At 36.5% G+C, this 14,612-nt stretch overlaps 2 protein-coding genes across 2 annotated transcripts in view; one reads left to right on the top strand and one right to left on the bottom strand.

Annotated features, from left to right (window-relative positions):
- Positions 1-504: 504 nt before the first annotated feature.
- LOC113229594 (guanine nucleotide-binding protein subunit beta-like protein 1) lies at positions 505-2,195 on the bottom strand. Its single transcript, XM_026463247.1, has 2 exons — positions 2,014-2,195; positions 505-1,681 (listed from the first exon to the last, which is right to left on the bottom strand). The coding sequence occupies exons 1-2, from the start codon at positions 2,161-2,163 to the stop codon at positions 863-865; spliced, it is 969 nt and encodes a 322-aa protein (XP_026319032.1). The 5' UTR covers positions 2,164-2,195; the 3' UTR covers positions 505-862.
- Positions 2,196-4,606: 2,411 nt separating this feature from the next.
- The window catches only part of LOC113229589 (exostosin-2), a 67,525-nt gene continuing 57,519 nt past the window's right edge, over positions 4,607-14,612 (top strand). Inside the window, exons 1-2 of the mRNA XM_026463242.1 lie at positions 4,607-5,142; positions 6,595-7,357. Of these exons, the coding sequence (XP_026319027.1) occupies positions 4,607-5,142; positions 6,595-7,357 (1,299 nt within the window). The remainder of the gene's footprint in view (positions 5,143-6,594; positions 7,358-14,612) is intronic.

Raw genomic sequence — 14,612 nt, forward strand, 5'->3', positions numbered from 1 at the left:
ATTAAACCACAAAGCAAACAATGTCAGCATCCCAAGTATAAACAAACAACGAAGATAACAGTGCAAAAACCTGAGTCGCAAAATTTTCAAGATAAGTGTCAATTACGTAGATACGTACGTTTATATGATGTATAATGAATGCGAACGGCAACAACCCTCAAATGTAAACTATAAACAAACAACAATGATAACAGGACAAAGATCTGAGATGCAAAATTTTCTTGATATAAATTACGTATTTCCACATGATGTACTGATAACTGTACAACCTTGAAAGTGTTTGTGTATATTTGTTTTGGTATTTATCAGAACATTGTATTTTTACAATCAATAACAACGATTTCGATATTCCCCAAAAATTGTTTGTCTTTTAAACACCTGTAACAACAAAAATTGATAATATATGAGTCACTGAATACGTATTTTATTTACAGTTCTGTACATTTGATAGTTTAAAGGATATAAAATGAAATAAGTACAACAATTTCATAGATTTTAATGTCTGTTTCGACTCAAAAACATCGCTAAAAATCATTCATGGAAAATATTCATTGCTATGTAACAACATGTTATATCTTACATACTAGCTGCTCGCCCACAGGGCTGGGTGTCGCGCGGCACTGTTTCTAACAACTGAGATCCAATTCAAATTATACATTACTTTGCATTTTAATAAAATACATTTAAAATCATTTAAAGCATCAGGATTTGTATAACATATTATTAGGTACTTAATAAAGGCAATTCTGGCACATCTTTCTGAAAATAGTCTATTAAAATTGGAAAAAGTGTAACAATACTTCATTTAGTAGTTAGCCTTAAAGACTTCTATGTCCTACAATTCAATAGCACAATGCTGTAGTTACTGCTTGTTGTTGTACAGATCCCAAAGGGTGATGGCACCATCCAAGCCTCCTGCTGCCATAATGTGGGCATTCCAAAAAGTGACCTTCTCACTGGAGTAAACAAGGTCTTGTACTGCTTGCTTGTGCTCTGTCAAAACTACCAATGGCCTCAAGGAAAACCACGAAAATATGCGAATATGACCATCCCACCCTCCTGATGCAAACACTTTGCCGTCCTGCCGTGTCTGCACCTTATTTATTCCAGGGTTCTTGATGGCGACATCCAACTTGTGAGCCAAGCTTAAGTCTTTTCTCCCTATGCTAAATATTTGTATCACATCAGAGGCATTGCCAATCATGCCTCTCTGTTGTTCAAGGTGGAAGTCCACAGACATAGGACATCCCTTAATTTGCAGTTTGCTGATGCATTGACTAGTATTGAGATCCCAAAGCAGGAGCCATCCTGCTTCGTAGCCTACCAGCAGGCAGGGCCGGTCGCATGAAAATTCAATAAACTTCATACACATTGGATCCCCAAGTTTGAGATTATCACTCTCAGGTTGTAAACATCCAAGTTTTTCACCTGAAAAATTGTAGATGATTATTTTTGATTCTTTGTCAGGTACATAGAGTGTTTCGAGTTTTGTGTTGGTTTCGAAACGGCAGAAGCCAGGGTAGTCAACTTCAATGGTGGCGTCGTCTTCGTAGCCGCTGTTGGTCAGGCTGAAGACTTTATATTTGCCTCCTTTCTCTTGGGTGACGAGATGGGTGCTGGTGTGGATGATGTGCAGAATAGGAGCTTGACCAACTTTGATTTTTTGCTGGACTCGATTTGTCTAGAAAAAAAAATGTAGTTAGGTGAAATGTGACACCATTTTGTTTCAATCCAAGAAAACAATACTTTTTTAATAAAATAAATAGAAAAATTGTTAAACAGCTGGCCAACATTTAAAACAATAACAAGACGATGTGTTGGCACGTTGTGTGATGACGATACAAGTGCTGTTTAGTAGGTCTCTGCTGTTTAGTAGGTCACAAAAATGGGGGTAGTAAACAAAGAAATGCGCAGTTTCGCGCCGAACGCATACGGGCATTGTGATGAAATTTAACGACGCAAAAACTGTACAAAACACACCGGAATAGTTATCTTTAGAATATTTGATCTCACCTGAAGGTTGTATGCATAAACATAGCCATTTTTCGAGCCGGCTAGTAACCTCTCCAAACCGCCCGGTAAAAAGCTGAACGCCAGCGAATAAACGGGCACGTTGTCCACGTTTCTGATTGTATAAACCGGATCTGGTGGTAGTAGCGCCATTTCTGGTCAAGCTCGAACCGAAATATTTAATCGGAATTTGAAAATAAAATAATAACAAAATTAAATTAAGCCATCAGAAACTCAACCACAATTACGCACAACACAAAACTGACAGAAAAACAAGAAAGTTGACGTCGTCATCGCAACGTTCAGAGTAGACGTAAAATTTTATTACATTAAATGTAAATTGCGATTTACTCTTAGCACACAAATAAATTAAACACCGATGCTCTATATAAGCCCTTTAATGCAGTTGGATTACTAATTATTATTAATGAAAATAGTCGTTTTTAAAATTCCATTTTGCTTGATTCTTGAAAACGCTATTGCATTATGAACGCACTGTAATTTCAAGGTCAAATTCGTTTCATTGTATAAAAGTCGTTAGATCTGCCGCCAATGGCGCATTTATACTGGGTAGTCTGCCGTGCTGACTGTCGGCAAACTACTTCGCCTGCCGAAGGCGACGCAATCGACTCGCCTAGTTCGACTTGCCAAAGGCGATGCACCTAGTCGCTTTGGTCAGTTTTATTAATGTAATAACCTGAATCTATATTGCAAACGATGTTTTATAAAGAATTTATTACGAAAGGTACAGTTAACAGAGATGTTAGGGAAATATGTAGTTGCTAGGATACATAATCCACAAAGCATGCAGTCTTCTTAACAAGTTTCGGCCGCGATCGGCGTATAAATGAGAGTCGCACGACTTGATGTAACTAACGTAGACTCACTTGGTGTAAGTGCTCCATTATTTAGTTGCAAGGGCACATGTGACGTAGTAATTTGACATTTTGTCTTGAAATATATGTGGTAGTACGAAAAGTCCTGGTGGCGTGGATTGTGCGAATTGTTTAGAATTCGCCTGACTCAAGTTTCTTTATCTATTCACTTCAAATTTTGTTAACAAATATAACAAAAGGATTACAGTAGTTGATATGGTAGCAAAAACTGAAATATAATAAAGAAAGCTAGAACAAAATATGCAAAACAGGATTAATTCATGTCAGTTAAGCGCAGCTTGCCACTGTGCAGGTAACGTCAATTACCATTGATTTATTACCAATGATTTGTACCTGATATGTTACGTTCCTTACAATACCGCTATTGATTGTCGTAAGGTTTGTTTCGTGTTTTTTCTTCACAAAATTACATGAAAATGAAGTGACAATTTTTATGCGTGCTCAACATTAAATATAGCGCGGGTATTTGTTAATATCCGTTTGAAGTAATTTATGAATAAACAAATGTGTGACTGGCACTATAATGTTCGTATGATCAAAAAATAAACATCGAAGGGCTAATCAACAATTAGCTCATCTATTATTATGCACACACACAATGCAGAAACGACCTCTAAAATTGTTTAGAATTTTGTGGATAATTTAATTTTGCGCGTAACTTTTGTATGGACACCACTGGAATTGAAGAATGATTCACATAATGGATGTAAAGAGCAAAATGCTGTAATAGTGCTGCCGTGCTCAGGGCACTGGTGCCGAAAATTGCATCAATGTAGATCACAAGCGAAGAGTTCTTTTGCTCGGAATACACGAGGATAGTTTTTCAAGCTAGGACAGCAAGTTAGTGTTAGTCTGCTAGTAAGCTAGGAAGCCAGTAACTCTGGCTTCGTATATACAGAACTAGCTTCATAACTAGGCTAGCAAGCCAGTGAGGAAGATAGTAAGCTAGCGTCTCAAGTTAGGATAGTTTAATAGAATGAGGTTCTATTATTTGCGCTGTTAGTATCCGCTATGACTGATTTTGCTATCCTGTCTTGTATACTAGCTTCGTGCAGCCGGCGAAGATAGTATCCGATCGAATAGTATGCAGTGATGACACGTCTTGTTTTCCCGACCTCTGACCACGTGTTTTTGAGACAGTTTACATTCCGAAAACTGAGTACCGTAATTAATTCAAAATTAATACAATTGTACCGTGAAGAGGAATGTCTGTGGAACGCCACTATTCCATAATATAAAGATAAACCTTTGCATAAAAAATGTTTGGCAAATAATAAATAATCGACATAGAAGCCAAGTAATAGTGTTTGTTTTAAGAAAGCTCTTTATTATTATCCACAGACGCATTGTTACCTTAGTCACTGCAGTGATATTGGCTTAAAATTACTAATTAAAAAACTAGCCTCATGTATTTCGGGCATTTTGTGTTACTGTCATATTTGGCATGTAAAATATAATAAATAAGTATATATTGTCATTTATAAATCAGGATTACGAAACGAACGATTCCTTATTTAGTCTGTGATAAATAGCTGACAGCTTGACAGAGGATTCGAGGCAGGCTGTCAGATTGCCTCACAAATCTGTAGGGCACAGTGTTTTACTGATTCATGAATTTTTGAATGAGAAACAATTGATTTTCTCTAATAATGGGTGCCATACATAAGTTAAGAAGACTAATTTAATCGCTGAAATTACAAATGGCTGGGGAATTGCTATTAAAACCGGGCAAGCAGTCAAAGTATTTTTCGTATAGAAAAATCTTGTTTCATAGGTTTTTCGTTGGCCTACTCTTGTTTGTAGTGGTGTTCTTAGTGTTTATTGTGGTGTTTAATGCTTATAGTGTTAGTCCGCCGCGGACAGACTTCCACGAACCGGTGAATTTAGAAAAAAGTGGTGTGCAAGTGGTAGAAATAAAAAGAGATGCTCCGTTATCGGAGTCCCGTGTGTCGAACTGTTCCTATTGGGACTGTTTCAACGTGTATAGATGTGGGAGAGGTGGACACGATAAGATAACGATTTATATTTATCCTCTAAAGGAGTATCTGACTGAAGATGGTCATCCTATATCACAATTGTCGAGGGAGTTTTATATAGTTCTAGACACAATAAAGCGTAGTAGATATTATACGCCGGAGGCTGAGGAGGCGTGCTTGTTGATCCCAAGTATAGATACATTGAACCAACATCAGTTCGCAAGTAAACATTTGTCTCAAGTACTTCAATCTCTTGAACAGTGAGTATAGGCTTTGTTGTCACTTACCATGTTGTTGTATATCAACTGTACTTATTAAGCTTGACTTGTACTTTTAATGTAAATTGATGAATTAAAGTTTAATTAATTTTATATTCTAATCAATATTTTAAGTTACTTAATTTATTCAGTAAAGTCTTATAAAGTCAGTCTTCATTGTGCTATAATGGAAGCCACAAGTAAAGTGAAATTTGGTAGCTACCAAGACTGTTTTGAGGATGATTGTAACATTATCAATAAACCTTAAAAAAATTAAAAATATTTACAGTATATAAAAATAAAAAAATATTCAACTATTCTCTAGTAAAATTTAATGTAGAATAAATGCAAACAAACAAAAACATATGATTTTTAGGGTTTTCACATCGGACTGTTTTTTTGTTGAATTTCAAGGTTTTCCCTGAAATTTGATTAGTTAAGTGATAATTCTAATCTTGAAGTCATGTCTGTGATGAATTTTGTTCAATAGAAGTTTCAAACCGCTAGTTGGTAATTTGAAAACAAAATAAAATATACTAGCAAGTGATAATTTAAAAAACTATGTCATCCTTAATGTTTTTTTTTTTATTAGAAAGCAGATAATTCAAGTTCAGAATCGGCAATTGATGATGTATGAGATATCTAGTCAAGTAATATAAAGTATAATTTTACAGTTCCATATAAAAAAAAATTCAGTTATGCAGGCAGGCCTAAGACAGAGCTTGCCTAAATAATGAGTATTGACAAAAAATGTTCTTTATACCTGCTGTTTTTGGTTGCCTAGTAACATTATGTTATTAAACATTCTATACTGAATTTGGCTAGAGTATAGCTTCCACTATTGTGCATCAACCTGTACAAGACTCAAGTTTTTGTTCAAATGTAAAAAAGTAATATCTGCAAATTTCCATTTACCTGTCTTTGTAGTAAATGAGTTAGATAAATGACAAAATAGAATTGTTAGGTGAACTTTTATTAAGTTTATAAAATTTGAGCTGTCTCACACAACTTCTTGAACAAAGAATGTTGAGACTGCAACCACGAATTTTTTGATAACCTCAAGTTGGCAGTGATTGTCAACTTTATCGTGGTAAACTGAGGGTCGTATTCTAGAACTCTACTCAATGCTCAAGTCAGGACTTGAGCAGACTTGAGTATGATTTCAAGCACTGGAAATACGACCCTAATGGCAAGGACTTGAGTATGATTTTCAGTGCTCACTGCAATACTCAAGTCCTGACTTGAGTATTGAGTAGAGTTCTGGAATACGACCCTAAGACTTGGTAAAGAAACATACCTAACTAAAACTTCTATAAGTTTAAACATTTAATACCTTTACCTACTAATTCCTCATACAATAACCAAAAATTATTTCTCTACAACAAAAAACGATTCAACAATTTTGAATTTATTACTACCCCATTTATATTCTAATTTAACATTGTCGTCTAACAGTTGGAACAATGGAGAAAATCATCTCATATTCAACATGCTGCCTGGTTTTACATCAAACTACAATACAGCCCTTGATCTCAACACGGGGAAGGCCATAATTGCTGGAGCTGGCTTCGACACATGGACCTTTCGCCACGGATTTGACATATCAATACCAGTACACAGCCCTATTGCTGAGAAAATTGATAACTCACAACCTGCACAGAAAAACTATCTTATAATTTCTGCGCAATTGAACATACCACATGACTACTTAGCCGAATTACAAAGTATCGCATCGTCATCGATCGATCTTTTACTTTTAGAACAATGTAAGACTGAAAACGGTAAGACAGATCATTTAAAAAGAAGCGAATACACAACCGGTAGAGTATTTGAGTATCCAGAGATTTTAAAAGAAGGATTGTTCTGTTTAGTTGTACGTAGTAAGAGGCTGACTCAGGCCATATTGATGGAAATAATTGCTTCACAATGTATTCCTATTATTATTGCCGATTCTATAGTAATGCCTTTTAACTCGCATCTGGATTGGCATCGCATTGCATTATTTGTACCTGAGAATAATATAAAGAATCTAGTGAAAATTGTACATTCGGTTAGTAAAGAACGTCGTGGCGAATTGTATTGGCAGTTGAGATGGGTGTATGAACAATATTTTGCAAGTGTTGAGAAGATTACATTGACTACGTTGGAGATAATGAATGAAAAAGTGTTCCCGCTAGCTGCTAGGATGTATGAAGAATGGAATACACCTGAACATTTGGTAAGAAAACATTTTATATATTTTTTATGCATCATCATCAGCATATCAGCCGGAATACGTTCACTGCTGAACATAGGCCTCTTCCAAAGATTGGCAGACTAGCTGGTCAGATTCGCCGTGCATCCATCGGATACCCGCCACCCTTACCAGGTCATCCGTCCATCTAGTAGGGGGACGTCCCACTGAACGCCTTCCGGTTCGTGTTCTTTATTCGTGAACCCTTCTGCCTAAACGGCCGTCAGTTCTAAGAGCTATGTGCCCTGCCCACTGCCACTTCAACTTGAAAATCGTTTGATTTATGTCGGTGACTTTCGTTCTTCTACGGATCTCCTCATTTCTGATTCGATCACGTAGAGGAATGCCGGGCATTGCTCGCTCCATAGCTCCTTAGTGATTTTGAACTTTTTATGAGGCCCATAGCAAGTGACCACGTCTCAGAGCCGTAGGTCATCTCTGGCAACACGCACTGCCCGAAGACTTTTGTCTTCAAGGACTGCGGTATTGCGGACGAGAAGACGTTCCGGAGCTTCCCGAAAGCTGCTCAACCGTGTCGCATTCGACGATTGACCATTTTCTCGAAGTTGGCTCTGCCTAATTGGACGGTTTGTCCGAGGTGGACATAATCGTCAACAACTTCGAGAGTATAGGTTCCTACTGTTACATTTTTTATACATATATTATATATTTTTTTATACCGTATATGTAAACAATTTAATATGCAAGAGATATCTCTCGTGTCGACCTACTTATCCAAGTTAGGGGCGCTAGCAGACGATGATGGATTTGTGTTTGCAGAATGGCATATCAGATTTATGGATTAAAATTACCGCACTGAATATTGGATAATGAGAGTTTTGGGAACGAAAAATCCTTTGTCTGATGTTGGCCTTGAATGGAACAAAATAGAACATAAATGATAAAATAATGAAATATCAAACCCGTGGCGAAGCGTGAGTAACGACCGCCAGGCTTGAGCCCTAATTCGCCGCCCACGTTAAATAATCGAAATAGAAATCTCAGATACTGTCACCATTTTCAAAGGATTAAAAATAAGGCCTTTGTTTTATAAAAATATGTTTTTAACCTCACTAGCTTTTTTTGCCCCCAAGCGTGAAAAAGGTTTTTGAAATTCGAACTTGACGATGGACTGTGGTCACCTAACAATGTCTTTCGATGAAAAAAAAGCTAATGACACGTTCAACTAATACATCCGTTATAGTCATTGACTTACAAATAAATGGACGACGGGTCTAATACAAAAACCACGAAAAAAATGTCCCAAGTCAACCTATACGAAATTTAAATTGTAATGTCATCGCAGTATCGCGCTGTCAGTAGAACAAATGAAGACTAAAGCGGAGTTTGGCGCTCTGTATACGATTTTAGCGCCTTACAAGTGCGGACACTTTTTAGCGCGGACCCGACGTCCATATAATTGTAAGTCAATGGTTATAGTATAATAAATCCGTTGGTATATTTTGTTCTTATTATTGTTGACATTAAATTGAACATGTAACTAATTGTGTTTATTAAATGGTTTTAATTCGTCGAAGAACTACAATCATTTCAATAATCACTTAATCACACAAAATAAAAGTACATAAGTACAAGCAAGAATAACAATTGATAAGGTGTAAATTCAGAAGACACCCGAGGATAAACTTTTTCTTTCAATTATAAAAACTGATGTTTTATAGTTGAACTGTTTTTCTTTCATCTACCGTTTACCTTCCTACAGTGACGTGAAAAGTTATGTTTCGCTCGGCAGCAAAACTGTTTTACGTTTCGTGTCTTGAGATCCTCGCTACTGCGCTTCGCTCAGGGGCCTCACTGTGGACTCTATACGATTACGCTTAGGACCTAAAATGAGTCGTAGTGAGACAGCGCCACATGACCGCTCACGCGATGCGCTCCTCCTACCGCAAAATGGCGGCTACTTGGTTTCGCAAATTAGAAAAGCATTCAGTTTAATACAAATTTTTTATAAATAAAAATTATTATTCTGCATTGCTAAATAAATACCCTCCGTACTGCCAACAAAAACATCTCAAATAAAATGCAGTAATGCACCGCAAATCCTGCACTTAAAAAACACTAATGAAATTTTTGGTGTACTTGGATAATATTCCGTTTGAGAGGTTCTAACGTTTACCATGAAATTACTCCTTAAAGAATAGTTTATAAACATTCATCGTAATCATTCAGCGTAAACTTAAAAAACGCTACTTAAAGTATGTTTTCAATAAATAAACATCGAAATCACCAGCCCAAACAATAACACACACGATTCTCGTGACGTATTTTTGAAGTTGTTTATTTCTTTTAAATGACAGACGCAGGCATTAAAATCTTTATGGTTTGCTAGAGTAGTTATCGAAATAGCAATTAATATTAGTCATTTTACCTGTTATAACTCGATATCCGATAAATCGGTATAAAATCATCACCGGCACCTCTAGGTGTGGTATGCGTCTACGGCTGCATGTATCGCGTGAGCGGATACATCACCATCCCGCTTTTTTGTCGCTACGAACCTATACTGAACTTGTAATAAGAGTAATGGTTTCAATACAGGCAATCGCGTCAAACAACAACTTTGCGGCCTTGCATAACAAATAACTATTTCGACTGTCTTTCTACGCTTAATCTTATTAAATGAAACTTTTTGTTTATAGTGATTATTGTTAAAGTCAAAATGTATTGTTTCTCTGCTATTGTAGTATATAGAAGTAGTTTTGAAAGCCTCGATGTCCGTATATTCGGCTGATTCTCCTGTACTACTAACTTTATTTGTCTGGATTTATTATTCTCGACTGATCAGTGTGTGCTTTTTGGAGAAGGCCGTGAGGACGCCTTTAAGTGCGCGCTACTAAAGCTACTGTTCATTTTCATACAATATCTGTAGGGCTAGCACGATAGGGCACGACTAGCGCGAGATCGGTATACAGTGCGAGATCTCTATGCGAGGATAGGACTATGTCGCGCTTTCATTGTCGTGACACGTGCACACCACTTTTGCAGGTAAGAATAGACAATCGCACATTTGTCCAACAAGCCCTTTATAATAATAATAATAATAACGCACACATTCAACATAGCCCCGCACTAGGGAAATCCTTGTGTCGCGGGTGCCATGGACACACACATAGACAACCACAAATTACACTCAAACTCACGAGAGAAATAAATGTAGACTATACAAATATTTCTCCCGGCCCGGGAATCGAACCTGATACCTCTACGCGGCAGTCCGGCATTGTAACCGTTCGGCCACTGGGGCAGTTATAAAACTTCATTTATAAAATTTCACCTCGTAGAAGCATATTTTATGATAATATTCATATATTTTTTATTAACAGTTGCTGAGAAAAAAATAGAGTAAAACTAAGCTTCGAAACGCCCGCCCCGGAAGTTGACGTCTGTATGACGTACTTCCTAAATAAAAACCGATATTACGTTTGGTGAATTAATTAGTGACAAGTTTTTTTTAGTATAATGGACTTAGATGTGTGCTATTTAGATATTTTTCCTTATTATTTCAAGTTATTGTTAAATATTTTTTAAATATATAAAAATATCTCGTATCTACTTTTCCACAAACAGTATTACCCAGTTAAACACCGTCGCGTAAACAAGTTTGCAGTCTGCGAGCATGTCATGGATAAACCTACACATTCAATGAAGTTTGACAAACCCCAGGTCCTTGCAAAAGAAGTCCGTTATCTGCCCAGGATGCTGCGAGAGGCCATTGAAATTAAAAAACATCCTAATTTCAACAGGGAAGATGGTTTCTCCGTACCACCAGTTTGGGATCCAGTATTTCCTCTAATGAAAAATCCCAAACAGACATAAGACTGCAGTACTAATTAATATGTTTTAATTTGTTTTAATTTATTCTAATTTCTATTAATAATTAATAATAGATTAAACTTAATAAAAAATTCATTCAATAAAATAATTTGTAAAACTTAATGTAGCGTAAATTGGAATGTTTTCTTTGTAAAATTAAAAATAAGGTATTTAATTAATAACTATTGTAACTATAGTGAAAAAATAGGGTGGTTTGCATCAATATTAGACATAACTGGTTGAAGACTGTACCACCTCAGTCAACCGTGACCATGGGACCTGTAAAGGGCCCGAAACGTCGGTTTGTTTGAAAAAACAAATATACGCGATTTAAATCCGGAAAAATAGTTTCATTCCTATGTATAACAATCGCGAAAACCTAAGAACTCGATAAGTATTACCCAGTATTACCCAATATAATTTATTAGAGAATTAATATAATAATTGAAAACACAGAAATTGAAATAAGGTTAGTATCGGTTTTTCTCGTCACTAGTCGTGACATCAGACCGACGACTGGCGCTTAGTCTTTTCGAAATGAGCTGGTTTAAATTGTTAAATAGGAAAACAATATTATATAAAAACACTACAAAATAGATGTGTTATATGTTTAATATCTATGTGAAAAAAGCCACACTTAAGCGTCTAATTTGAAGGTGCCCTTAGCCTCCTAGCTTCATTGGCTTCTTCTTACTGTCGCGGTTGACTTAGATGGCCACCACGCTTCTACAACGACACGTCATATCTTAAAGGATCTATTCGTGTGCCCCATTGCTTTATTGGCAATCTTCCCGTATTATCGTCAAGGAAATTATTCGTAATCATAATTGATGATCTTGATATGACCCATTTTGTTTTACGATACTTGCCTTGATATTTTGAACAGGTAAGTTGAAAAGTTAGGGTAGCTTTTTCTTCTTATGTCTAGATTTCTTCGATATAAATTTTCTATTGGTTTCTGCATTGTCTTTACAGGTTTTTTTCTCGGCACTTTCGGCACCATCTTGGTTTCTCAATTTAAATGTTAATTTTTTTGGCCAACATAGTCTAGACTTGACAAACTCAACTATGTTAAATATTTTTTTAACCGACTTCAAAAAAAGGAGGAGGTTCTCAATTCGACTGTATATTTTTTTGTATGTGTGTTACGCGATAACTCCGGTATTAGTGAACCGATTTTCATGATTCTTTTTTTGTTGGAAAGAGGGTACCTCTATTGTGGTTCCATTTAATTTTGAAGAAAATCATCCACCTCTAAGGGTGGCTGTTCAAAATTCATTTTTATAAATAGCGCCTAAATTTTATTATAAGGAGAAATTATTTTAATGGTTGATTTTCATTTTGCTATTCTCTAATTCAAGGCGTTTTTCTCTCTCAATATACTTTGAGTAGTGAGAACCGATTTTTATTATCTCCTGTGTCAAGTCCCATATAGTGGCGAACTAGGGTATGAATCCGGGTTTGCGCACTTACCGGTAACCGATTTCAATAAAACTTGGTAATTATATGTACTTCCACGTACTTTTGAGGTCGGTTTTTTTTGGTACTTTGTACTGATTGATAACCTCAATTTCTAGAAGACTTCGTAACAGCTATTACTAAAGTTTAGTTGTTGAGCACTATAGGGCAATCTTTACTTAAACTTTTTAATCCAAATCCCTTCAGATTTGGATTAAAAAGTGAACTTTCATTGTACTAATGGAACGTAATCAAATTATTTTTAGTCCGTTGTTCAAATTACGAAAGTAACACGCACACGCGGAACTCCTTTTTGTTAAAATCTTGTGATGCTTAAGCTTGGTTCAGACTATTCTAGTAATTTAGTCAAGTGTCTAGTAATTTGTTAATTCAAAAACTAAATACAATTCAATTAATTTAAAAACTAAACGAATTGCATAATTATTTCAGTCGGCAACGTTGGCTTTGTCAGGAAGACACAAATGTAAATCAGGAACAGCCTTCGTCACATAAAAATAAATAATAAAGCAATTCGCCAGACATAGCCATTTTTATCTAACTATTACAATGAAACAGGACCGCTCTGAATCTTAGCTGACTCAAACGTCATAACACTGGCAGCATTACCGCCAACGAGATTTGTTGCACCAAGTAAGATTCAGAGCGTTTATCACAGCGTCTATCTTTAAGCCGACGACCCAACTCCCTGATGAATTCTTTGGCTTCCGCACCCCCAAGTCCCCGCAGTCTAGTAATTTAGTAATTAAACGTTTATTAATTGAGCAAAAAGCGTTCGCACTTCAGTCGCGTATAGTACATTATTATTAGTAAGTCGCATTTTACATGATTACTAATAATAGGTAAGATTACTGACCTATTTCTCCCGCCGAGCAGTAATAGATAGGCGTGTCGTTTACCACCAGGCGCACGACTTGTTTGTCCCGTCACTCGGTAATGGTATTTATTATAAAAAAAGTAATTTGAGCATTATAGCGTTCCGGTTTTGAAAGGTAAGTGCGCTGGTCAAATTACAGGCACATGAGGCTTGTCAACTTATGGCGTGTTCCTGTTATGTCATGACGATAGATAGTCGCAATTTAAAGTTTCGTGTCTTGTATATTTAAATGAAGTAGTTCACACATAGAACAACACAATTAACACGACAGACTGTCGTGATAATGGGAAGAGCTAGAACGACAGTCGTCTGACTATAAATAAAACGTCACGATAAAGCAGCTTCAAACGATTCAGTCGTCCAAACTACAAGGTCGCTGCCGTGAACCGATAAATTGTCATCACGATCTAGTGGGAACAGCTAGACAAGACAGTCGTTCAACGATAACACAAACGTCCACGACGTCTTACGGCAGTATTCCTTAGATCATTGCGATTTACAGTTCTGATTGGCAAGCACTGCAACGGCTAGTCGCGGGCGCCTGACCGCTTGTGTCTCCTATTTAATTAAATAAGTCATTATACCGCGACTCTAGTTCTCTAGTGGAAAATGGCACTTCCTGCCACTTGGTATCATAAAAAAAGATGGTCCACGCAACGCAACAAAAATAACGTACGATTCAGACACATCCAGCGACTCGTATACGCTATGTATACGCTTCTATAACAAGATTCCGGTTGATACATTGACTTACAAATAAATGGACGACGGGTCTAATACAAAAACCACGAAAAAAATGCCCCAAGTCAACCTATTCGAAATTTAAATTGTAATGTCATCGCAGTATCGCGCTGTCAGTCGAACAAATGAAGACTAAAACGGAATTTGGCGCTCTGTATACGATTTTAGCGCCTTACAAGTGCGGACCCGACGTCCATATAATTGTAAGTCAATAGGTTGATATAAAAAATTTGCCTTTCACGAGGTTTAAAACTATAGTGAAATAAAAACTTTATACTAAAGATTATTACACAACTTCTGCGTACTTGGATG

Source organism: Hyposmocoma kahamanoa, unplaced genomic scaffold (genome assembly GCF_003589595.1).
Source record: "Hyposmocoma kahamanoa isolate Upper Pololo Valley unplaced genomic scaffold, ASM358959v1 62, whole genome shotgun sequence".
Lineage (NCBI taxonomy): Eukaryota > Metazoa > Arthropoda > Insecta > Lepidoptera > Cosmopterigidae > Hyposmocoma > Hyposmocoma kahamanoa.